At 41.9% G+C, this 26896-nt stretch overlaps 1 protein-coding gene across 2 annotated transcripts in view; it reads left to right on the top strand.

Annotated features, from left to right (window-relative positions):
- Positions 1-1874: 1874 nt before the first annotated feature.
- Positions 1875-26896, top strand: part of WASHC4 (WASH complex subunit 4) — a 103982-nt gene continuing 78960 nt past the window's right edge. For both annotated transcript variants that reach the window (XM_078598670.1, XM_078598669.1), the window contains exons 1-13: positions 1875-1968; positions 4706-4845; positions 6352-6405; positions 6517-6582; positions 8534-8579; positions 8902-8969; positions 11211-11293; positions 12179-12221; positions 13713-13816; positions 16501-16621; positions 18872-18989; positions 19890-20017; positions 21228-21391. In XM_078598670.1, the coding sequence (XP_078454796.1) occupies positions 1920-1968; positions 4706-4845; positions 6352-6405; positions 6517-6582; positions 8534-8579; positions 8902-8969; positions 11211-11293; positions 12179-12221; positions 13713-13816; positions 16501-16621; positions 18872-18989; positions 19890-20017; positions 21228-21391 (1184 nt within the window). In that variant the 5' untranslated portion in view covers positions 1875-1919. The remainder of the gene's footprint in view (positions 1969-4705; positions 4846-6351; positions 6406-6516; positions 6583-8533; positions 8580-8901; positions 8970-11210; positions 11294-12178; positions 12222-13712; positions 13817-16500; positions 16622-18871; positions 18990-19889; positions 20018-21227; positions 21392-26896) is intronic.

Genomic DNA, 26896 nt, shown 5'->3' with positions numbered 1-26896 from the left:
TTTTTTACCCCCCCCTCCGCCCCTCGTCACACGGCGTCACAAAAAGTCAGACCCCCCCTCAAATATGACGTCACAAAGCTCTGCCCCCCCCCCCAAAAAAAAATTGCATTTAGAAAATTAAACTATTGTCATTGTAGTGCGTATTTAATGTGGCGCTGCGCTCTGATGTAGGAGAAAACATGTTTGAAAAAGGCGTTGAAAAGCTGAAATTTAGCATAAAATTCACTTGAAAATATTCAACGTCTAACTAAAACTGCAGATGTTCAGAATATTATATTGAAATTCTCTTATAATTATTAAATATAAAAGTAATTATAACAAAAAAATACTTGGAACTTTGTAGTAGAAGGAAGCAAAATGGAGAGTACAATTATAACATAATGAAAAAGCCCTGGTAGAATCATTAGAATCAAAATGTTTAATAACAATCATTAAAACAAATTACAAATTGTACGCTTCTCCATTCTCCCATGGAGAAGAAAAATGCTCCTTCATGGAACAAATAAAAGGTGACCTTAGTAAATTTAAATAATCAAATAGTTAATAATGAAAATGATCCAAATTAGCGTTGTTATAATAATTATATTTAATTCATATGTATTTAAAGTTGCGCATTTTGATTTGAAGTCACATTTCTCAACCCCCCCCCCCCCTCGTCATACACCCCCCCCCCCCTCGGTGCGTGACGGCATTTATGGACGGCCCCTTACCCCATATTCTTGTACAGGGAAATTTTGTTTTCAGGTCCATACGGCGTACAGCAGTTTCAATACGTAAAAAAAACACCTTTTGGTCTATTTTTTGTGTTTCTCCCTTGTGATGGGACTTTTTTGGATGAACGTTGAGATTTAATAGGAGCACGGGATGACTAATACGGTCTGAATTGGTCTGTAATAAGGTATGCACTGATAAGGGGTTGACAAGTATGCACCAGTGACGATTATTTGAACCGCTCGTGGGCCTCCCCTAGGTCGACTCAGCCTCAAACGAGTACCTGGTGCGGTGGTGTATAACATATCCACTAGGGATATAAAGGCGGCCGGGCGTGGTGTTGACCACCCACCCCCTCGTATGCCACAGTGGCGGCCTTCATAGGTGCTGCCTAATAGCACTTGCCCCAACAATCTGTTAAAGGTGCTAATGGATTTGCAGCATGTTGTAAATAGGGCTGCCAGGGTGTTAACACAAACACCATATTACACTCGTTTTGGCCTCCCTGCACTGGCTTCCAGTTTCACATAGAATACAGTTTAAAATCCTATTGTTATCTTACAAAGCAGTGAACCATCTTGCCTAAGCCTACATAATTGATATGCTTCACCCACATGTCCCCTTCAATGTTCATATGATCTGGGCATGCTGCAGATCTTCTCTGCATTCCCAGGTCGAGGTTTCGGTCTTCGGGTGACCGATATTTTGTCCCCGTGTTAGCCCCCAGGCTATGGAACGCTCTTCCACGATACATCAGAGGGATATCTGAGTCTTAAAAAACAATTTTATTAATTTTTGTGTTAATTTAGTAAAAAAAAAAATAATGTATTCGTAATACAGTATTATTTTTATGCCGAGTGTCTAATGCTGCTCCTGCATTAGACACTCGGCATGACGAAAAGCCACTCTAAATGTAATTATTGTTAAAAGCTACACGGGGTTATATTTCTTCTTCTTGGTTCTTTCGGTAAAGTCACGTAGAAGGGAAATAATAAAATAATAAAAATAAAACATAATAAAATACAATTCTCACGACGTTTCGGCCACAACGCAAGCAGCCGTCCTCAGGTGAAGAACAGGTCTGTCGGATTATCTTTGTCTGTGGTCACGTGCGACGCGAGTCACGTGGGTAGGGGGGTGGGGGTGTCACGTGGGTAGGGGGTGTCACGTGGGTTGGGGTGTCACGTGCTGTTGCTGCTGCGGCAGCGATGGCGGCTGAGGGATGGGAGTTTGACCGCTTCGATGACGGCTCCGTCAGTGAGTGCCTTCCTCGTCCCCTTCTCCGCCTTCACTCAAACGCCTCGTACTCTCTCGCTCGTGACCCGTCGCGACCAGCCACTTGTAGACGTGCAGCAAAACTGCAGCGTGCAAGAGAGAGAGAGGGAGGGAGGTTTCGGCTCGGCCTCACGAGTAGCCGGTGCGGTGTGTGGAGTGAAACGGCGCCACTTGGGGGAGACAAAGACGGCCGGGCGTGCCGGCCTTCATAGCTGCTCGCTAACAGCACTTGCCCCTACAGTCTGCGATGGCTACACGGGGGATGACGTCGACGACGAACCTTTGCCTCGGCGCTAGTCCGCGCGTTGTAAGATTGCCGCGGTGCTGAGACGTGGGATGTGGAAGCAAAGTCGGTGGTCTCGTTTTCTCGTATTGCTGCTTCACGTTGTTGTCTTCTTGCTTTGTGTGTCACGCCGCTCAAGGTTGTGTGTGTGGCGAGAGCAGATTGCCTGCTTTGTTAGTCGTGGGCACTTTTTTGGGGGGGGGGGGGGGTCACGTAACCCTGTCATGTGATGTATTAGGGATGGGGCCATTTCCCTAAACTTTGCTCATACAAACATTAGGTAGATTTAGATTTGAAGCTTTCGTGACTGCAAGGATTCATACTCTTAGGTTTTTTCGGTAAAGTCACGTAGGTAAAAAATTATAAACATTAAATGATAATAAATTAAAATAAATCGATTAAATCACGACGTTTCGGAGGCAACACCACCTGAAGACGGAGACTTGTGTTGCCTCCGAAACGTCGTGATTTAATAGATTTATTTTCATTCATTATTTTATTTTTATTATTTTTTACCTACGTGACTTTACCGAAAAAAACCTAAGCGTATAGATAGCTTTGCCTTTTTGAGGCAAGGCAAGCATTATAAATTCGCATTGTGTTTGTCTGCTCACATGCATGTCAATCTACTACTGAATTGAGGACCTCCTCTTAAGCCAATTTCAGAGATATATCGATTTCAAATCGGGTCCATCTTTTTGAAACACACAGTATTATGTGTAACGTGGCCCACCATTGGCTTGTTACAGGTTGGTGAAGATAGGGAGCATAGTACAGTACTGGACACAAATATACTTTGCTGCATGTGTAAGCTCCTTACAACGACGCCCGCAGTCCAACATTAAATACAGGTTGCATGCGGTAGTTTAAATACGTGGTGGGTGAACGCAGCAATGGACACAAGTTAGAATTAATGTTCTAAGGATGTAGCTATTTCAAGTATCAATTTTTGTCATCCTTTAAAGGTCGATACAATTAGTACCAATTTGTAGGAAAGACATAAGTACTGTACCACCTAACGCTTGCTTCAGCAGAAATACTTTTTTTACACGCTTTTTATGAACTCACTCTGTTGTTGTCGTATCCTAAAATCTTGTAACTCAATTTTAGCCCACTTCCCAATGTGGTATCGACTGCAAACTTGGTACGTACTTATGTCATACTGATGACAATACTATATTCTATCATAATTTTTAACATAATTTTTTATATGTTATGTTTCGGCTTGGATATAATTGTCCACGCTCAAATGACGTTGGCTGTAAATCACCACGGTCCCTTACGTTACGGCAAGCTTCAGGGCCACTTCCTGGAGTCGATGAGTTCTGCTATTACTAGTACATTTCATAAAAGCGTGTTTTTTATTTTTTTATATTACTTATTTTTTTACTTGTGGTCAGATATATGGGCACGGCCACCTCTGTCACCCCATGTATGCAGTGTGGTCCTCATTGTTTTTTAATCATGATACCTATCACTAAAGCAGTACATATAAATTAGTCCTCATAGTATGAATCGGTTTCTTTTGACATCTCTAGGTGGAGATAGTAATATGCAGGCAGTCTTTATGTTCAAGAGGTGAACCGCTTGACTATCTGTGTGCAAACGTTAACCAAGTAGTGATCTGTGACCGCAAAGACTAAGAACTTGCTGCTCTTTGTTAATCTTTAGAGACTGCTTACTGTAAGACTTTTGTAATGTCATTTAAACTTCAAAGTTGAGCAGCCCACCTTCCCATGCCTTACATTTCAGCTGTACTTTATAACTGAATTAACTTTTGTGCTGTAGCTGCTGTATTAAAGACTTGAAAATTTGAATTGTCATTAGCGTAGTGCAGAGTCCAGATGCTTTATTACCGGCGGCACTTTGCTCGTTATATTACAATTTTCTTTAGGAAATAGCATTATTTATTTATTTATTTCAAAGCATTATCATTCTGATTTCCTGAAATATAGTGAATTTGTAAAACTGCAATTCTCCAAATCATTGCTCCCTTGTCCTAAATATGCAATAAACTTAGAATCAGAATTAGTATTGCACTCTTTTTTTATTCGTGTGTATTTATGACCATAAATGCTTCGTTTGTTAGTTGTGCAATATTATTTCAGGAACCTGTACTAATTCTCTACAATATTGATGTTTTCTTTTGTTTTTGTTCCTGTGCGCAATCAGTATCAATCTCCCTTGTAAAATACCTGGGAAAGTAACTAAACGGAATCATCTGTGTAACAAATCAAATTAATTCAAAACTCAAACTGCTCAAAAACTTTGTTTTCAAAAGCCTTCGGCGAATTGACCTAAATAAGTAAATTAGCACAAAACAGACTATCGTGTTTACTAGTTCATAGGCATTGTCATTCATAAAACTGGTGTGGGATTTTAATGTGAATTCTGGTCGTGTGAGTTTATGGACACGGACTACCTTTGAATACACAGAGGTGCTCGGGGAGGTACAAGTCAAGAAGTTTGGCCGCTTCCTCGAGGACTATGTGTCGCAGCTGAAGGGGATAGAAGATGCTCTGGATGACTCCATCGGTGACTCCTGGGACTTCACACTCGACCCAGTCGCCTTGCAGGTTTGTGGCCATGTGGGCAAGGTTGTCACCAGAGGAGCCATGTTACTGGCAGATGCATTTTTCACGGTTTTGAATCTGATCCAAAGAATGAAAGCACACAATGTTATCCAGGTCAGGTCCAGTTTGGCTGTAAAGGTAGACAAAAGTTGGTTGTTGGAAAATTCAACAATACTTTGCTGGGATAAGGATTAGACAGCATGGCAGGGATAAATGCTACGTTTCTGTACCAGCCACACACATGAAGCACATGAAGAAGAACAATATATTTGACTTCAAGTAAAAACGAAATTACCTGTATACACAGGTCACCAAAGGCGATATAGGGCATTTTTTTCTAGGTGTTATCTATAAAAGTAAATATTAATCTTTAATATAAAAAAATTTGAGCTTCATCAGATACTGATGTTTTCCAAATATGCTATTAGTCTTTTCTCCAGTGATTCACACCATCTCATGGAATACCCCTGAAAGTTATCTTGAATCATCCAATGCATACATTTTAATTACATTATTACAATAATTTCATGAGTATTTCAATGAATGTTAATGTTATAATTGCATACTCCTTGGGTCTTTCGGTAAAGTCACGTAGATAGAAAAATAATAAAAAATCACGACGTTTCGATCGCAACACGAACAATCGTCTTCAGGTGAAAAAATACAGCAGGCGGACTGCTGAGGCAGGAAGAAATATAGACGATTGCTTGTGTTGCGATCGAAACGTCGTAATTTTTAATTATTTTATTAGAGTATGAATTCTTGCAGTCACGAAAGCTTTAAGTCAAGTTCTAATTGCATATACAGTAATATCTCACCAAATGCGTGGGTTACATTGTTGGAAAATGCAGTTTTGGCCAACACCGGATTTAACAAATAAGACCTCATGGGAAAAATAGCGTTTTGTTCCTGGGTCTGAAATTAGCACTCCCTGCCTCTTGGCCTAACTTATAATTCTACACGATTTCCCTCGTTGTCACATGAAAAAAACTTACATGGTAATTAAAATTCAATTCATACATACTATATATATTCATCCACAGCATCAATGCGGAGATTACAATCTTAGCAGCGCCAAACCGTTTAGAGCCGAAACTTCACCCCCGTGTTCTGGAAAACGTACCTCAATAAGTAAAACGTGTATAGCCAACACATATGTTCGTTTGTTTGTTGTAGTACAGAGTTAGACTGATGGCCTTAATCTAAGTTGTCTTGTGGTTGTTGTTGTTTGACTTGCATCCCACTGGCATTTTTGCACACAGCGTTGGTGTACGGTGCTATTTCTGCAATATTTTGCTGTCTTTTCTTGGATTTTCTGTTTGCACATAGTCACTTTAAGATGTTTTCTTGTTCATGTTTTGTTTGAGGCGGTTGCACCCGATTCAAGAGCCGAATGGCTCACAGGGCTATACCAAATAAATTAAACTGAAACTGAAAACTGAATATGTTCGCTATAACAGCGTTGCGCATGGTATAACTGTATTTAAATAACATGTGCTGTGTTTGCAGCTTCTTCCATATGAACAAGCATCACTGTTGGAACTTATAAAGACTGACAACAAGGTATGTATTTTCATATCACCAACGTGTAGCAATTGACAAGAATAATTAAGAGTGCAAATAAGTGACGACTTACAACTTAACAAACTGTTCCTTTCTGCTTGTCTTATTCAGGTTTTGAATAAAGTTATCACAGTATTTGCAGCCATTTGCTGTGAGATTAACAAGTTGAGGCATGAGGTAAGACAATTTAGCATTTACATGCATGTCTTTGGTTTTTGGTTTGTTTGAGAGCTTGGATACCTGCATCTTTGCCATTTTATGACATTAATCTTGGTAATATTGAAACCCTAGGCATAATGGTATTTAATAATAAATTTTTCTTTTCTAGAATCTGATTGATTGTGTATGTGGTCAATGGTAGAAAAAATACATATCTAAAAAAGTTGTGGTTGATTGGCCTCAAAATATGCAAAGTATGCAAAGTATGATCTGTGTTTTGATTTAGTGTGCTGATCTTAAAGGTGCATTGAAAAATATTGATACTCCGACTGATGCGCCTACTGTTGTGGAGTGACTCATGCAGCCAGCTATGGCTGCAGAGTTTGGTAGTACATGTTGTTTATGTCGTTTATTGTGCAAATTCGGTCACAGTTCCTGTGATCACTGTTTCATTGCTTTTATGGCTTTATTTTGGTGATTTTTGAAAAGTTTTTTGGTTTGGCCATGTTTGTTTGTTGTAGTACAGAGTTAGACTGATGGCCTTAATCTAAGTTGTCTTGTGGTTGTTGTTGTTTGACTTGCATCCCACTGGGATATTTGCACAGGGTTGGTGTACGGTGATTTTTTCTGCAATATTTTGCTGTCTTTTCTTGGATTTTCTGTTTGCACATTGTCATTTTAAGATGTTTTCTTGTTCATGTTTTTGTTTTTTGTTTGTTGCGGTTGCATCCGATTCAAGAGCCGAATGGCTCACAGGGCTATACCTAATAAATGAACTTTGAACTTTAAATTCATAATTCTTCAGTTCTTTGATGATAATTTTAAAATAATATTTTGCAATCTACGTGTAATTAGAGGCGAATGGGTGTGTACATCTCAAATAACATGGAATAAATGCTGAAAAATATACAAGTATAATTGGGAACTGCATAGTTCAATTGAGAGACATAATGAGATACAGATGGATTATAGAACAAGTGCAAATGAAAACCATAATATTGGCTATTAAGAAAATGTAAGTGGATCTTGACAGGCCACATTGTTAGAAAGGCCGATATCAGATGGACGAGACTGGTCATGGAATGGCAGCGTAATTTGAGAACATACCTAAGAGGATAATCAATGCATAGATGACGTGGGAAATTTCCCTTCTTCAAAGTACATCAAAGAAGGTCCATTGCCTCAAACATCACATATATAGCTTTCCTTTTAAGGCAGTTTGCCTGCTAAGATAAAAAAAATATAGTTTAGTTGTATTTGTATGTATATGTTTTAATTGATTTATTTACCTTTCCTATATGTTCCACTCCTCTCGTGTTTTTGTATTGTTGTTTGTTGTAACATTAATTATAATTATAAAGTGAAAAGTAACAATTATTTGTTACTGAAAAATTATGTAATACTGGACATCTGTGAAAAAGAGCTTTACAGCTCATCGGATTCCTCCAGTGTTAATAAATATTCAGATTCTGAAATAATTAGTTTCATACTGAAGAGATGGATCGATGAGTAGAGTTTAGCAGTGAGATTGTGGTATCGCAGGCTCGTGGGGAACGACGAGATCATGGTGGAAACTTCATCCAGCAGTGTTAAGAACGTGACTAATTATTTTGATAATAAAGTTGCTTGTCAAAAGCAGTATACCTAAATTATCCAGGCTTTGTGGTATAATTAGTGTTGATTGCCGTAAAGGTTGGTTTAGTGTTTTTTTATAATTATGTTTATTGGATCATCAGAATGTAATGTTTTTTAAGGGGAAAAAACACTGCTAATTATAAAATGAAAGTAACAATTATTTGTAACTGAAAAATTATGTAATACTGGGTTTGAGCATTTAAATACAGTTTATACTTTTCTTTGAGACATAATTGCTGCTTTTGAATTGTACAGTGTGTGTTTGATCTTTATTAAATGGGTTGCAAAACATTTCATATTTCATAACCTCATTGTCATATATCCTTGTCCATAGGCAGAAACAACATTCTACAATGGACTTCTGTTCTATGGAGAGGGTTGTAAGTGTTTTTTTATTCTATGTAGCATACTTTAATAAAACTGTATAAATCTCACACGTTCATTTGACGTCCCATAATGTTTATAGCTGTGATGTATAGAAGTCTAAATAAATTAAAGTTAATTTGTGCTGTATGTCGTTTTTTTACTCCAAAACTACACTTGTATGGGCTAATGTCCACACCATACCAGTTATTCCCACGGAGATCTTAGTCGTTAATACATGGGAAGGTGGACATTATCATGATCATAATGACAGTTGCATACAAATGTGCACAAGAATGCAGTGTCTTACAAACAGTGTGCGGTTGTGTTTTTATCAAGGCCCCGAGGGTGGCATGGAAGAAGGAGAGGCACAAATCCAAATGGGACGGATGATAGCTTTCCTGCAGGTGAAGCTCATTTGCATACATATTTTTCCATTAATGAAACTTCACTTTGACTGGCGAGATACGTCCACTTGTATTAAGTGTGACGAGCACGGCGCACAGAATGATTCATTGTAGCTACTTCCATGCAGCTCTTTCAAAATCTAATTTAAATTTCAGCTCTGAGATAGTCTATGCAGAACAGTGCAGTCAGAGTACGTACTTGGGGAAGTTCAGTATTTAATTATCCTGCCAGAATTTCCAACAAATGATATGTGTACCTTCTTGTCTTATACTTAACAAATGAAATATCAGTGTCTGTGCTCTAATGAGGAAAGCTAATCTCTTTTCTGTTAGCAGCCCCAAGTCTGTGCTGAGAATTCTCAGCACAGACAACCATTGTCGATTTCCTACAACTCTACAGGTACAGATAGTCCCCGAGTTACGATGCTCCGACTTACGATATTTCAATCTTACGATGGCGATAGCGATACGACAAAATTGTAAAATATTTTAAATTTCGTGCGGCAGGCAAACGCAGTGGCAGGCTAAGAATTTACCTTGTTTTTTAACTTTACATTGTAATTAATAAATACATACAGTATATAGTTTATACAGTACGGTACTGTAAATTGCTCTGTTTTGCTAAATTATCACCATTCTTTAAGACTCCTGGGTAGGCTAGGCCATCTTGGACTTACGATATTTTTGACTTACGATGGGGTCGTCGTAACGCATCTCCATCGTAAGTAGAGGACTACCTGTATAGACTGAATTGACCACACAATCTAGTAAATCAATGTAATATAGACCTGTGTGCATCTAAATCCAGTACTTTTGTACATTTTCTCGTTTAAAAACTATAAATATCTATTTCATATATGTCATCACAAGCAGCTATTTTGCATCAAAGAATGCTAACCTTCCTTACTGTACATTCTCTTTATGTTTACTGTTCGTGGAAGGTGAAATTGGAGTTGTTGGCTCTTAGGTGGAGCTTGCTGACATACCAGCCATTTGAAGGGATCTTGATCAATCATTACTTCTCAGGAGCAAAGGGGCAGAGCGAGCAGCTCGCAATCGGAAGTTTGCAAGTTTAAATCAGGGGTTGACTCAGCCTATCATCCCTCTGCAGTCGATAACATGAGTATAACTACGCGGAAAGTGAACACCGGTTATCCTGCGGGTAATCGCCGCTTCTGTCATATGAATGTGGAATTTTCACCACTGGCTCGGGCTTGTAATCAATAGATGAGCATCGCCCCGATGCTCATTTCACAAGGAAATCACTTTTTGTTTGACTTTGACTTATCGGTGCAAAAAATGCAGTCACTCGCCTCAATTGACATTTATAAGCCAGTGTTGTACATTCCATGTTCCCGTGGTGAGAGCAATATGTAAATAATTCGAAACCTGCCAATTTTTTCCCTAAAACCAGTAGTTTTTTTTTACCGACGTGCGGAAAGTTTATTACAATGTATACACGAGCCAGACTTTAATATTTGTCCTCAATTTGAGGAATGATGTTGCCCAGCCAGCTAATTTACATTCCTTGTGAGTGTATGCAGACATTCCACTTAAGGTCTTTTGATTTTACCATCTGTTTTGTCTCCATGTTTATGTATCTTTAAGCCGGGCTGCGGTGGCGCTCCTGTAATCCAGCGAGAGTTAGTGAATCACAAAAATGTTGTCCAACTTCTTTCCTGTGGGTGTCATGGTGCTATACCGTGGCTTGCCAGGAGAATGCAGTACAGCGATAATGTTGACTCCACCTTTGCCATTTGAATGGGATAGTGTTTCTCCAAGTGTGCCTGAGTTTTCGCTGGGTGCTACGGTTTCCTCCCACATGTAAACACTCTTTAATGGCTGATAACACCTTGATATATAGAGAGCCACAGAGATTGGGGAATATTTGGCACCGGCTCACTGTGTGGCTGCTTTCCTGTTTGTCTGTGGTTCCTCGTGCCTCTTGATTTTTGAGAGCGAATACTTTGCACATGATAAGTTGATATTATCTTCAAAGCCACTGCCTAATATACAATATATTATTTTCAGCTGTGCATTATGAAATGTGTTAACAGCATGAAATGTGAACACATTTATGGGTGTATCTGTTAGTGTAACCTTATATTTGACACGCTGTAAACAATGAGTGCCTTATCAGAGGAGACACCCAGCCAATTGTGCACCTCCGATTAGTACGGTTGGCTATGTACTGTGCAAAAGAAGTTCAACATTGCTACACTCACATGTATTTATTCACAGGAGCTGTCCTGCTTTGTGAATCGCTGCTACGAGGTGGTTATGAACGTCATGCACCAGATGGCATCGTTGTACTCCTACAGCAAGTAAGAGGGTGTTTCTTTCAGTGTAGCCCTATATTTGACACGCTGTTATCAGAGGAGGCACCAAGCCAATTATGCACCATTTTCCACATCACTCAGGCTGTCCTAACCAATTGGACATGCTTTACTGGAAAGCTCTTGGCATCTGTGCTTGATATTAAATTGTATTTGATTTGAAGAAACATTGTCTTGATAGTGTATTCATGTGCATCATGTGCTAAAATACATACCTCAATGCTCAAACAAGAATGTGACATGCCACATCTATTTTGGCACTTCTGAACCCTTGGTTTATATTGCATATTCCAGTGGAAGTGAATAGTCTCTCACCGAAGGGCAATTCCTGATAACTGCTCATGAAATGGTCATTGTGGTGTACATTTGATCAACCCCAGTGGGATGATGGGCTGAATCAATTCCTCACTGGAATTTGAATTGGCAACTTTCCAAGTTGAGAATACAGTAAAAACCTTGGATTGCGAGCATAATTTGTTCCGGAAACGTGTTTGTAATCCAAAGCACTCGTATATCAAAGCACTCGTATATCAGTTGTGATCCCATGCCGCTCGGCAGACAAAGCGTATAGTACGTACTACTCGTATTGCAAGACCTCGCTCGTTTATCAAATTAATATTTATTTTTAAAAATTGCTCGTCTTGCAAAACACTCGTAGACCAAGTTACTCGCAATCCAAGGTTTTACTGTACTGCCAAAGCGCCACCTGGTCAGATGTGTCTGCCTGTAAATGATGTTCCTGGAAGGATTGCAACAAAAACTATTTCAGTTAAGTTGATCTGATTATTTAACAGCGTAAAAACAGAACAACACGAATGTCAGTGATGAGCACTAAATGGTGAAGTTTTTAATGTTGCTTTGTATGCTTTTCAGAACCGCACCGAAAATAATCAACGTATCATCAGTACACTTCCAGGTATTAGTTTTCTCTTTATTAAAATTGTATTTTTGAACGCAGTTTTTGATTTGTGTTTAGACATTCAGGTCTTTATCTAGGCTAAATTTAGTGAATGACAAATTTGGTCAGATCAACAGTACAAAATATTATTCAAAGTGCTAAATTATATTTTCATGTTTTCAAGGTAGCAGGTGACGAGTTCATTTAGTATTGTTCCTGACATGCATCAGAGAATACTCATTATTGTGAGATGCAGTCAACAAACTGTTTAAATGTACATAATCATGGCAAATAGGCTGGGTTATAATTTAAAATAGAAATGCATCTGAGAGTTTATACATGCTTCATCATCATCAGCCATGGTCAGGATGAAGGTCTTCCCAAGCAGCTGTCACCTGTCTTGTTTCTGGGATATAACAATACATATAGCTTCTTCTTTTCCAATTTCATCGCTCCACCACCTCTGGATGTCTTACAGGACGTGCTCCATTCTTTGGCTACTACGTAATAATTCTTAACCATCAGCCATCATCCCTTTTCGCAAACATGCCCTTTACAAGCCTACTTTTCTTAACCATTTTAATTTTACCCTGCATATGTTTTCTAAGCCACGTATTCCCTTGCTGTCTCTCAATGTAATTCCATATGGTATATGTCAAATAATGTTTTCGTTTTCTTAAACAGAATTGCAATCACAAACCAAATTTTTTATTTTTTAGGGGTCAGTCATTGGTGACTGGGTTTAAGACCCTAAAGTCGCCATGCTTGAGGAACGATGCCATTAACCTGTGTTTGTTCCCTTTTACATGTGTTCTTCTTCTGTCTCGTGTCATTGCAAACATGCATCTCCACATTCTTGTTTGTACACTTTTCAGTTTTTGTTCTATATTTTCCATTGACGACCATGTTTTGTAAACATGTATAAAAACTTTAAATATAAGCAAAACTTTGAGGCATGATAAGTATTCATAAGAGTTGTTTTGGGGTTAAAATGCACGATTAGTAATTTAACAGCATTAATCAAATCAGAAGTAAAAAAATTATAATGTGTAAAATATGCTATGGAATTAGCACTCGATATCAAGTCACATTAACTGCCTCAATATCAAAAGAGCTTGGAGCAGCTTTGGGCAGTGTTCATAATGATTTGCTTTCATGAACTTTTTACGAGTAATAGTGGAATTGAACTTGTTGGTGGAGATGTGAAATGTTTTAAAAAGATGTGAAAGGAATGTTATTTTCAGAGCAGAACAATGTGTAAGGTTATGAGGCTATACAAATTAGCTTAAACTCGAAGATAGCACCAATAATGCAAGCACCTTATTTTTTCAGTGCATATTGAGGCTAGAGTTAATGAATCGGACAGAGCAGGAATATGATTTATATGGCTTGAATGAACTTGCACCCAGTTGCAACGTATAGGCAATGCATAACACATAGTGTCATAGTGTTATTATTACAATAGATTGAAATCACTGCTTCAACCGAGGCACCTGTCCTTTGCTGCAGACTGTGTATGAACACCTTGGGGATCTCCTGATGGTGCTGGTCACATTGGATGAAATAATTGAAAATCAGTCAACCTTGAAGGATCACTGGACGATGTACAAAAGGTAATGAATGCTGTCATTTGCACAGATGGCATTTTCACTTATTTAAGTGTAAATCAAATAGAAACCAGCTGCCAGGTCAGTCCGTTAAGGGAGCCGATCATTTTTTAGGGGATTTGACTGCAATTTGATTGGACACACTGCAACATGCAAATCCCACTTACGCACCTTAGGTGCACAAGCTTAAAAACACGCAAGGTGTTCCCAATGCATGTGGGAAAACTGCGGGTACACAGCACAGTCTAAATTGTCTTAGAAAAAATAATCTATTTGGAGGTATTTCTTGGCCACACTTGCCCACAATCTAAACAAACCTACGCATCGGTTTTGGTATTTTTTGTTGTTATAAGTTTGGCAGTGATGGGAATTTGGGTTTTGTGGAAGAGCTGGCCAAAATACCATCTCGAGGGGCTCTCTAGAGCTCCTTCTAGTGGATGCCCTTTTGTCAGCAGTGACATGAAATTGTTTATTCGTTGAGTGGCAATTGTTGGGTGCAGCGTGACTAGTGGGTTGAATGCTTTTGTACCTGCTGTAAACTGCACTCGTGGTAGCACCAATACGTATTTTATTATTTTGGTGAGGCTTATATAGTGTGCATTGTTTTAATGATAGGGATATATTTTTGTTGACTATCAACATTATTATCAGTACTTCCTTTAACTTTACACATGTGTAGTGAGTCACTTCGGAGACACTATTTAGGAGGAAACAACGTTTATTCTACACTACATAACACCGTTACACACGAGACTACCATCCACCTAACTCTTACACTCGTGACACATGGAACTATAACACGCCTATGTCTTGCGCACACGGGGTAACTATAACCGGGTCAGAACTGCCAACGTGCTGTCTGACCCACGACGCCGGAGACGGAGACGAAGGCGAAGCACTTGGGCTCCACTTCACCTGCAGACAGCCCCGATATTCAATCAGGGCTTCCCTTTTATCCCTCTCGGCGCGGCCTAGCTCCACCCTCGGCCGCGCTTCCTTCTGGAACATTTCCGAAGGTTCCAGGCTACCTTGCCCTTAACCACGCCCCCTTCGGGAACTCTAGACGATTCCTGGCTACTCTCCCCGTGTCCCCTCAATCACCTTTCCCCCACATTCCTCACCCCGGCCCATCCACGTGCTTCACCCAATGCCGGGGTGACTCGTCCTCATATGCCCCCTTCTGCCAGCAGCCCGCACCACGCTCCCCAGTGACCAATTATATGGCAATTACTTGCTGCGCTGGCGGATTGGCTGCAATCCCCTACTCTGTCGGTAGGACCCATTTGCCTCTCTCTGCTAGCACCTGGTACCATGCCCCCAGTGACCCACTGTATGGTACTGCACAGTGTGCTAGCCTCTGCACCCATATTTCCTTGTTCTACAGCACTTAGCGCTACGTGCCGTAGTGATACATTTAACATCACTACACATGTGTAGTGGCATAGTGTAGTAGCATAGCGCTGACTGCTGGCAGGGAAGGGGATCTGCGGCGTACGGCAGCCCTGACGTCAGCAGGCCAGGATATACACCAGAGGTGGATTTAGGGGAAAGGTCACAGAAGGGGCACACCAAGAACCCGCTAGTAGGTTTCAGAAAGGGGTGTGGTCGGGGGTGGAGCAAGACCACGCTGACGGTATATGAGGGGGCCCTGTAGGGGACCTCGGGGCTGTTGTTGGAGTGGGATACATGCGTGCTGCTGAAGTCTTCGTCACCGTTCTTCTCGTCGTTTTCACCGTTCTTCTCGTCGTCTTCTCCGTCTTCACCATCTCGGGGTGTCACCAGTCAGGCAGCCTACCAACTGTCCTGGATGAGTAGCGTCACCGACAATAGAAGGCCACATTATTTAGAGTGTTAACCCCGATGGTGTTTGTTCATAAAGAAGTGCCTCCAAGTCGTATCGTCTCCAAGTTAGTCACTACACGTGTATTTAGAAACATTTGAGCAACGGTACTTCAGAGCTTTCAGAGATTATTACACTAAAGAAGGGCCATTAGGTAAACTTTTATCTTTCGTATATATTTTATCTCAGGTGTTGTTTGAGAATAACTAAGTGTTAAAATATGTTTAGCATTTGCTTCTATAGCACTGCTAACACAGACCCTGAAGCTTTTACACTTCCTTTTGCGCAACCTGTGGTCAAAGCTCCAAAAGTGGAGCTTTTAAAAAACGTACGCATTCCTTGAGAAATTGAAAACTGCATAGCTATCGGTTATAAAACAGCCAATGATGATGACAGTGATGATGTGTACTAGGCCTGCAAGGGAGCTTCTTTACATGCTGCTCCGTGCCATAGCCAAGCGGTAGTGCGCTCACCACTTATTCAGAGGCACATGGTTTAAGTCCAGTGGCCACCCTCGTTAATACTTTTGGTCTAAAAACCATAAACCTATGTGCCAACTACTTCACAGTGCCTTGACATTTGTCGAAGTAGGTAGACCATGTGTGCTGGAATTATGGACCATGCTTTGCAAATATAAAATAAATCTTCAAAATATTTATTTAGGTGAAACCGCACAGCAGCATCGCCCTCTGCTAGAATTCTATATCCATCCATGAAACGTACCGCCTTTGTGATAACCTTGTGTCCTACGATGGCGCGAATAACAAATGTATTACATAAAGTGTTTCATGTCTATCACTCCGGCCTCTGGTGTGCTGCGTGCGCACGTGTTTGGTGCTGCGTTGTGCAGGCTGCTCAAGTCCGTGCATCACAACTCCAGCCGCTTTGAGGTGCATGTGGACAAGCTGCGGCCGCTGGAGAAGCTGCTCATGAAGTTGGAGGCACAGCTGCTGGACGGCCTGATCCTGCAGGTGCCCATGTGCCCTTCTCTGCTGCACTCTCCGCGACCAGCAAACATGCACTCTTCCAGGTCATGAGATTTAAGCTAAATGGTAGCAGGGTGGAACACCTGGGTGAAACTTTGAGGATACAGAGTCATTCTTATGATCTGTGATGTGGTGCTCAAGTGTAGGATGTCTAACAACAAACACTTTTGAGTGGCAACATGAGTTTAGAGCAATTTTGATGGATTGAAGCCATCGTTACTATGAGGAACACATACATAACCACATTGTATAGGAATACAAATTGTGCAGCTGCAAATATGGATAATCATGGCATTAATCTGGGGCACATCTAGTTATTAACACGTGATATGTTTTAACAACCGTCAGGAGCTCAGTCATCATTCATCTGTAATATCCCCTCTTTGTCATATCACAACGGTGGGGAAATTGGTAACTGATAATGACCTTGATTACTTGGCTGTCGTCAGAAGATATCACCTATTAAATAAAAGGCTGGTTTGCCCCAAGTCGTTGTAAAGAATATACAAAATGCATTATATGATATATCCGACCAGTGGGTACTGTGGTTGGAGAAATTGACTTACAGTTGAAGGTTGCTCATTCACATCCGAGCCAGTGCTTTACTTTGTCTATGGTCGATTAAATTAAGTAGCCTTTCGTAGCAAGTCATCGATGGTCGTGCTATGTAGACACTCACTTCTAATTTATGTACCCATGATAATTTCTCATTTTTCATTCTAGGCTCAGGGCTGTCCACAGCGATGATCACGCCTCTTTACTAATTCGAGCCGGGAGACAGAGACTGACGTTTCATATTACCTCTGATGGGATCATCATGTATTTCATGCTGTGGAGGGACACCCATCATTAGTTTTTTTTGAATATCATAAAGAATTGCTTGGTACTGAATGGCTATCGGTAGTGATGCATAAAGCTCAGTAGGGGTCATCATTGCCTCAGGAATACAATTCATAATTGCTGTGCAGAGGTGCACTTCTATTTTAAGGTTGAGTTGTTCGTAGTTCGGTGTGAAAGTGCATCCCCATGCTCAAATTACCATTAAGAAGTGGTGACAATTCAACATTCCTATGGGGAGGGCTCTCTCACCACAGTTCACTTTTTACAGAGGGGTATCCATTTTACCAACCACGGTGGGATGGTCAACTGAATCAATCCCTGACATGACTTGGAACTCACAACCCATTGTGAGGCAAGCACTTGGCCATAATTCCCCTGTCCTGATTTGTTAAAATAATGACATTTAAAAATGTGCCCTTGCCAACTATGCTGCTGATTAAAATAGCTGTTTTGAGTCTATTTGCTGAAATCCTACTGAAGGTCATTCAGATCTATTGCCTGGCTAAATCCCCCTTCATGTTTCAATTGACGTTAATCATTCTTCTGCATCTGTTGGGCAAGCCTTCAACCATTACGGCATGTGTGTAACCAGAAGACAGGCCATCTGAGCAGCTTTATACAGTGATAATTGATAGTCTGTTGGTCTGTACACATGCTACTGTGTTAGTCTGCATGGGTGTGACAGTATCATAGCTGCCCATGACAACAGTGCTTTTGGAAACAATTTAAAGTAGAAATTGAAGACCCTGAAGCATACATTTAAACAAGGGCCATAACAGCAGGTGAAGCATTTGATTGTCCACCAAGCTTATTCAGTGTGTTTTCATTGTGTGCTTACAATTAAGGATCATGAAGTTGCTTGTGATTATACATTTTCCCATTTTAATTAGCACCAGGTGATGTTCCCATTGAGATTAAAAATGTCTGTTTTAAGGAGACCTTTTCAATAGTTTTCTTTATCATAATCGCATCTCAAACATAATAAAAATGCATAATCTTAACATCTCTCATGTTTGATTTAAATCAATCGTTCCCAAAAACTTTGAACCGAGGATCATTTACAGTTGCTACTAAAGGTTTTTCCAATCCCTTTAATAGCAGCAAGGCAGGATGATGGGTAGTAGATGGGTACTGGTATGGTCTCAGAGGCACTTATCCATGTGAATCCTGTTGCCTTTTGTGAACTCTTTAATAATGCATATTAACAGTCTAGGGATTCCTTAACAGCAGGTCCAAAACCTCAGGACTGTGTACTAAGGAACCAGTAATAGTGCATTATTATGCGAGTCCTGCTAAAAGATGGGCATGCTGACATTAGACATGATACACTGAGAATGTGCAGATGTATTGTTTTTAAATGAAATGACGTAACAAATGGCGGTATTTTCCTTTCAGAACTGCATCGAGCAGCCGTTTGACAACGGGACAGTTCTTGTCTCAAAAAACAGTGCCTTCGCCGAGGAATTCACCCAGAACATTCGGAACATGTTCGCCGCATTGGAGTCGAAGCTTGGTAAACCATATTCTGTTTCACAGATCACACCCATATTGTGGATATAGTGACTGTACTTAAAAGGGCATCTTCTGATAATTAATTTACTTACTTTGGCAAGCAGTGGCCTGTGGATGTGTCATAGACCATTGCTAGATGTTCTAAAAGGGCTTTTTCCAACCAGCTTGTTTTGTACTGTTTGGCTGTGCATATCTGTGAGCAGTTCACTGTGTGACTCTTATGTCAAATAACTTAAAAAATTTGAGCTCAGCCAAATTAAAAGAAGCTGCAAAGCAAGAAACAAATAGCTCTTATTTTGTAGATTCCTACATAGTTCAAGGTTGTCTGTTTCAAACACTGCAGAAGACTTTCAATTTACAGCCAAGTTTGCCATAAAAGCACACTCTAACGTCGTCATTGACTTAAAAACTGTACTGTTGTCACCATGGTGAGCATCGCTGTCGTATTATAATGAAATGCTTGAGCTTCACTTGATAGTCTTTGTTCGCATTGACAGAGTTGTCAACTCATGTCAGGTAGTCAAGAAATGCAGGCTAGGTATGTATCATCACGAGCAGCTATGTTGGGGGTGACATCTTCCTTTAAGTCCAAATGGAAAGCAATGTTTTGTTAGACATCAGTGACTGCCGAGACCATAACACATTTTTCAGGATGGAAAGTTATTGAGTACTGGATGGCTGGTGAGATTCAAAGCCAGGATCTTATTTGTAGCTTAGTGTTCCAGCATGAGGGGCCTATGCTTCCTGGCCACCTCTACAACACACCCTTCAACTCTGCTGGTGACCCAGGGCTTGGACTTCATTCTGCCAAATTTGTTGTCTCAGTACATTGGCTTCTGAGTATGCAATGCATCTATAGTTACAAATAGACTACGTGTTGTTGTGTTGTCATGCGGTGCAGGTGAGCCCAATGAGATCGATCCGAGGGAGAGGTACGTCGGCACCTGCTGCCTGTTTGTCCTCAACTTCCAGATCTTCAGGACTGTGGACAAGAAGTTCTTCCGGTCCCTGCTGGATGTGTACAAGAAGGTAGCATAAACAGTACACCAATGGTGCATTTTGTTCATACATGTGTAAGGGATGCTGAGAGGCATACCTTATTAAGTAACGATGGGACCCTTTTTGCCGGTATCAAAATTATGAAAAAATAAAAGAGTTTAACCTTTCCGAAAATATAGACTTTACCCTTACTGGCAATATATTTACGGAAAGGGCCTGTTCTTGTTTCATCCTGTTAAGTAAATATATAAACAATTGATGCACACCTGGGTCTAATGAGTTGAGTTGAAATAAGTTGCTTAATTCCTATTGGCGACCTGTCACATGGAGAGCTGACGAATTGAGCACACAATTTGATTGGACGGTGGTGAAACACTCAGATCGGATTGGCGCAGAGATTCATTTGGAAAAGCCCAGGAAAAGTGAAGTGTGAACATGGGGTTGATTGGATGACTGTTTGGGGAAATTAAGGGGATTAGTGGAAAGACAGACAAAGTTGATAATGGAGGAGCAGAGGATCAAAGGAGCTGGTAAGGGGAGTTTGTGGCACCTGAACAGTAAATCCTTGGAGGTTGGTACGTACTGCGGGTTATACGCGTTGAAGAGTAATAAAGAACGAGTGTTACTAGACTAACCTGACTGGAACTCCTTTACACATGTGCGATGTTCATCTGTATATTAATTGTATGTCTTTATTCTATATTTAGTGACGGTTGCACAAGTGGGCCCGAAATATTGCATTACCCATTCTGGTAACACAACGTGAACATAAGACTGGCTGAGTAGTCTGGCACTTGTATTTGACCTGCTCTCCCTCCACCCCCTACCATCTACTTAGACCGTGTTTAACAATAGATACATGTAAGGGAATGTAAGAGCAATGAACCTGACAGCTTCCTGAGAGCAAAACATGATTTTAAGTGTGCTAAATTGATGGAGATGGCCTGGTGACCAAGCAGGCTATAAAAGCCATGTGAGCACACAGAACTAGCATTCCTGATGACACTGGGTTTTTAAGTAGCAATTTAGTGATCTCACTCCAACATCTAGATTGACTCAGCCTTAAATAAATACCTGGTGTGGTGTATGAACATCAATGCTCATGAGCAATAGGGGTCAATGTATGCTGCTGGTTATTAAACCTTATGGGCCTAAGTAGTAAATGTTAGCTAACAGCACTTGTCCTTCTGGTCTATTTGGCTAAACAGCGGGATTTAAAAAAAATCCTTGTCTCCTGCAGATGCCAGCAGTGACGTTGGTGGCAAACGTGGTGTGGTTTGCGGACAAATTTCTGCTTCTGCGCGTACAACCGGCTGACAAGCAGTTGGTGGAGAAAAAAACTCTGCAGGCGGTGCCAGTGCAGAGAGATGCACACCTGCAGCAGAAGGCTCAGACTCTGCCCAAGTACGCAACCCACTGCCGTCTCGACTGCTGATTTCTGCCACCTTGTATTTAATACATTCATTTGTAAAACATTATTTCGTGATGTTTATTTCATTGACAAATGATTGCATAATCAATAGGATGACTACAAAGCTGGTATATGACCTTCCAGAACATGAATTCTACACGAAAAGAACATCACAATTTGTCCTTTAAATGTTTTGTAGTAAATACATTTGTAATGCGGAGAATGAGAATAAATGTGGAACAAGCTGCACTTGACAAATTCTAGCCAGTGAAAAGTTAGCTCAAATCAAGGAAGGTATTGCAAAAACCGTACCTTAATCAGCACACACCAATTAAGTTTAGGGTTGGTTGTTAACGAGAACAAATTCTGTATTGCAAAATGAAAAGTTAACTTATACAAATTGGACAATTTTAACTAGCGGGAAGTACCTGGCGTTGCCCGTGTCTTAAAAAGATTTCAAAACTACTCTTAAAAATCTAACAGCAGTGCGTACTGACTGTGGTGGTACCTGCTATGATTACAGCAGTGCATATCGACTGTGGTGGTACCTGCTATCACGACAGTAGTACATGCTGACTATAGCAGTATTTATCGACTCTATAGCACAAAGTACTCACCTGACAGAGTGGCGTGGTGAGACGTAGTCCCGTGCAGAGCCTCCGGTCTCGCCTAGATTGTCCAGCCGGCCCGAGGTGGCACCTTGGCAGGCTGGGGCTGGGCTGCTACCCCAGACCCTCCCCCCCAGCTACGATCTCCCTGGCCGCTCTGCAGTAATATCTACTGCCTATGGTGGTAGCATCTAGCGACTGTATAGTAGTAATAACCAGAGGTGTGGACTCGAGTCATGTGACTTGGACTCGAGTCAGACTCGAGTCATGAATTTGATGACTTGCGACTCGACTTGGACTTGCATAACAATGACTTTGTCCCACCTATGAGATGTGGACTCGAGTCATGTGACTTGGACTCGAGTCAGACTCGAGTCATGAATTTGATGACTTGCGACTCGACTTGGACTTGCATAACAATGACTTTGTCCCACCTCTGGTAATAACTGCACACATCGGGGTGGGGGGGACATCACACAGTGAAGAATTAACGTCAGCGTTTAGTGTATTTTTAGAGCATTTTTAACATGAAAGAAAATGTCCCCCTCACTCCCACCGAAGGCGTGCGACTTGGCATGGGCCGTCCCCCCCACCAAAGGCCAGTGCGTTGGTTTGGTCGTGCACGCATCATAAAAAAATAAATAGCGCACAAAAATCGCACTAAATCGCTAATTAAACAAATTTAAAGTTGACGGATGTGAAAAAGGAATAGTGCTTGCCGCGGGGCTTACGGCTTGGTACCTGGCTATTTTTTTTTAACGTAAACCCCACCGTTGGAGAGGCAAATCGTTCGCAAGCGCGCGAACATACACGAACCCACAAACAAACCCACAAACAGACAATTTTTTACTTTTATATATAATAAATAGATAAGGTGAGTTATTTTTTCTACGTTATGGAAACTCAGTAAACAGTTGCATTTAATCATCACACCAGTCATATACTGCTGGATGAAAGCTTCCCAGTGATGATGCCATCCCTCTATCTCACCCTTCACATGACCTAATTTCATCACCACATCTCTGCGGTAGTTTTCCTCTTGGCCATGTTGCCATCTTTGGCTGCCATTCTGTAGGCAGTTTCATCCATCTGATGTCCTTTCTAGCAGTGTGTCCTGCCCAACCTCTTTTTTTCTAACAGCCATTATGATGTCTAATTTGCAATGGTTCTCTGATACATAAGTTCTACTTTCTCAATGCAATTAAGAGTATCTATCTTTCCATGTGTTTTTTGTGAACTGTCCTATTTTTGTTCCATGTTATTTGTTTTGACCTTCTTACATGATGCTGTGATGACCTCTTGACATTGACAGTGAAATGTGAAGGCGTGTTCACAAGTCATCTCGGGCTATGTAACACTTGATCATTCTCTGAGTCCTGGGTGATGAAACTTAATCATACGAATAATAAATCTATCTTAGTCAGACATTGGCAACTTGTTGGGACCCATTGGCTCTTAAACACCTCGCATTCTCTGTTGTGTATGGAGCGCATGTCTTATATTGAGTACAAAACGTATCTATGTTGAACTTCTTTCACACCATACGTTTCCAATTGTGCTAATCAGAGGTGCAAAAAGCTATTCTAAAGAAATGCGTTTTCACATTCTAGAGTTGAAGTTTTCGTGACTGTACATGTTTAAACTACACATTTTCCACCTGTTTTCTTATGTGCCCCCTTATTGACACTGTAAAATCACAATTAAGTTGGTGCTAAGGATGTGATATTGTGGTTGGTTCATCTTGACTTTTGATACCACATAGCAGGATTCTTTGTGGTTTAGTATGTGTTCTGCATCTCTCTAAATATGTAACCAAAAACACCATAATTTGCCTGTGGGATAAACTAAAACCTATCCTGAAAAGCATAGTATGGCTCTGGACTCGCATCGTTTTGAGCAGGCTAACAACTTTCAATGCATAGGCATTACTTTGGATTCAAAACTATTTCCAGACTCACATTTACCATATGGCTAAAACAACTAAATTGGATTCCTATACAGAAAATAATTCTGTATTCCATCTCAACTTCGTCTGAATATTGTTAAAGCCACCATTCTGCCCATATTTTATTCTTGTGACACCATCTACCGCCAAGCTTATGAATCTACCTAAAAACATCTAATTCCATTATACCACTCTGATCTCCATTTTTTTCCTCGACACACCCTGTAGAACTCATCTTTGCAACCTGTACATTGACTCAAATCTGTCCCTGCTACACATCTGGAGAGACCATCACTTGGCTGTCTTTATAGGTCAATTACCTAACGGTCTACTTAGTTTCTCCTAACTCTTTCCCATAGCTTCAGAAGTGCCTCCGTATTTCTACTACAATTTCCGTTTGCTTAAACTTGTTTGATAAAAAGTCATTTCACATTGCTGCTCCGTGTTTTTGCTCAACTACAGCTTGGTGCTCTCCCTAAACTCCCCCTCTTTGCTTCCCTATTAAACCAAAGCACAGCATACCTGTACCTAACCTGTTCTGGCACCTCTTGCTCCCACATGCTTGCATTGCCTTTTGACATGTTTTGTTAGACTGAAATATTGAGCTTACCTAATTTTTTCATACCAAACTTGCGCTGTTTTTGATTCTGACCGTCATTTACCTTGGGTGTTCATTGTCGAATATTCCTTAGGGAGAACCTGCGCTCGTTCTCTGCAACATTCACGTTTTTGTGTTGTTGCTGCTGTGCTCACGCACCACGGATCTCCCTCGTAAAATAGTCGGGCATCTTTAATGACGTACATAACTGTTACTGTCTGTATGCAATTGTCTTTGTATCTTTAGATGTATGTAGATATGCTTTTCTGTTTGATTTAATGTACACTTATTTATAATTGTTCCCTTTTTTCATTACACTTACATGTGTTATTTTTGTGCACCTACCTGCTTAATACTGTAGTAATTACTCAGGAGGCTTGACGACGGGATCGGAGGCACACTTATTTATTAACACAACTTGTATACAGTTAGCGAGTATACACAGGACCTAAGGGGTAACGTCCCCTTACTCGGCTAACAGGGAGACACAACATCTAAGCCCCGCTAACCTAAGCCCAAGTCCTCCACTAGGGAGCTAGGGGAGGCTACCTGTCCCAGCCCTGGTCAAGCTGGGATCCGACCCCCTGAGTTCCCAGACCTGCTCGTCAGTCTGGGCTCTCGGGGCCACGCCACCGGCTTGCCCTGGTCGGCCCTGATAAGGACAGCGAGCCAGGGGAGCTCCGGGGCCTATTCTAGCTGGTCTTCCGTCTTCGCTGGTTAAAGCTGATACCTCGACCTCGAGCCCTCCGGCTCACCCCCTCTTATAGTCCGCGGCCCCCCCGGGAGGGGCCCGTGGGGGATGCAGGTGCGGACGTCGGTGTGGCCACCTCCTATGTGTACGGCCCTAACCACGCCCCTTGTGTTTGTTTGCCATCCGCTCCCATACACAATTACACCTCTACATCACCCCCCCCTGTACAGCTCGCAGCCGTCCCCGGCTGCAACAAAACCAGAATAAAGGTGCATGCCTCCCCAAAACCGTGTGTGCCTCGCGTAAATTTAACAAGAACGATAACAGTCATAACAACAACAACAACAACAGGAACAGGTAGAAGAAGAAAGAGAAAAAAAAATAACCCGGCGCACCCTCCCGAATAAATACCCCATTCCGCAAACCCAACATATATACACGCGCTCCGGATGCCCCTCCCCCACTGTCCGCAAGGGCCCCCCAACGGCCGACCTCACAATAGTCTGCGCGTTTTGGCGCGCGTTCTCGCGGCGGGCCCGTCACAAGGGCTCGACCCGGCACGCTCAGTGGTGGTTGGTGACGGTCCGGGTGCAAGAGAGTCTGGCGTCGCTGCCGAGTGACCCCCGACCCCTCCGGGAGGGGTTGGCGGGCGTGGACCCGTCACTCCTGTTGCCTCTGGAGATGGAACAGTTGATGTCATGTTAGGCGAGAGCAGCGACGTCGGGGAGTCGGCGGACCCCTCACACGTTTGGCCATGCGTGTGTGTGTGTGAACCACGGGCCGGCGCAATGAACGGTTTCAACCTTGAGGGGTGCACGTACCACCGACGCCTCCCCCATTTGACGCGAACACATTGCGGCCGTAAGACCTGTACGACCTCCACTGGCCCCCGCCACGGCCGTACCAACTTTGACGAGGTTGCCAGTGGCACCTGGGGACAGTGCAACCATGCCCTGTCCCCTGGTTTCCATTTGAACACATGTACCCGCCCCAGCCGAAGCCTCTCGTTCGCCTTCTGGCGGAGTTCAGAATTTTGCACGGCCGCTTCCCGCGCCTCAGACAATTTGCTGATGTTAAATTTAACGTGTTCGGACAAGGTAGACTTCGCCTGAGGCGCCGCGAGCTTCAGCTGGGTCATCACAGGGGGGTTAGCCTCGCGGCCATACATTAAAAAGAAAGGGGAAAATCCGGTGGCCGCATGGGGAGCCATCCTGTAGGCCTGCAACACACCGGCTATGCGAAGGTCCCAATCTGTCTGGGATTCGGACACCTGTTGGGACAGCATAGACGTGATGGTCCGATGTAGCCGTTCCACCATCCCGTCAGTTTGAGGGTGATACGGGGAGGTCCGAATTTTCTCCGTACCCAAGAGGTCGCACACCTCGCGGAGGAGTTTTCCCGAAAAATTCTTACCCTGGTCAGTAAGCAGCCGTTCCGGAGCACCTTTGTCGAGGACATAGCCCTGGACAAAGGCCTCCGCGATGGCTGCTGCCGACTGGTTGGCCAGGGGCCAGGCCATAGGCCATCTCGTGAAGTATTCGACCCCTGTCAATAAATACCTATTCCCCCTGGGTGTAGCGGGAAATGGCCCGAGTATGTCTAGCGCAACGAGCTCGTTAACCCGGGAAACCTTTATGGACTGCAGCGGAGGGTTGG

This window comes from Lampetra planeri, chromosome 11 (assembly GCF_965212315.1).
Source record: "Lampetra planeri chromosome 11, kcLamPlan1.2.h2, whole genome shotgun sequence".
Classification (NCBI taxonomy): Eukaryota; Metazoa; Chordata; class Hyperoartia; order Petromyzontiformes; family Petromyzontidae; genus Lampetra; species Lampetra planeri.
The sequence above is the reverse complement of the archived record's forward strand: the minus strand, read 5'-3'. Positions and strand labels throughout refer to the sequence as shown.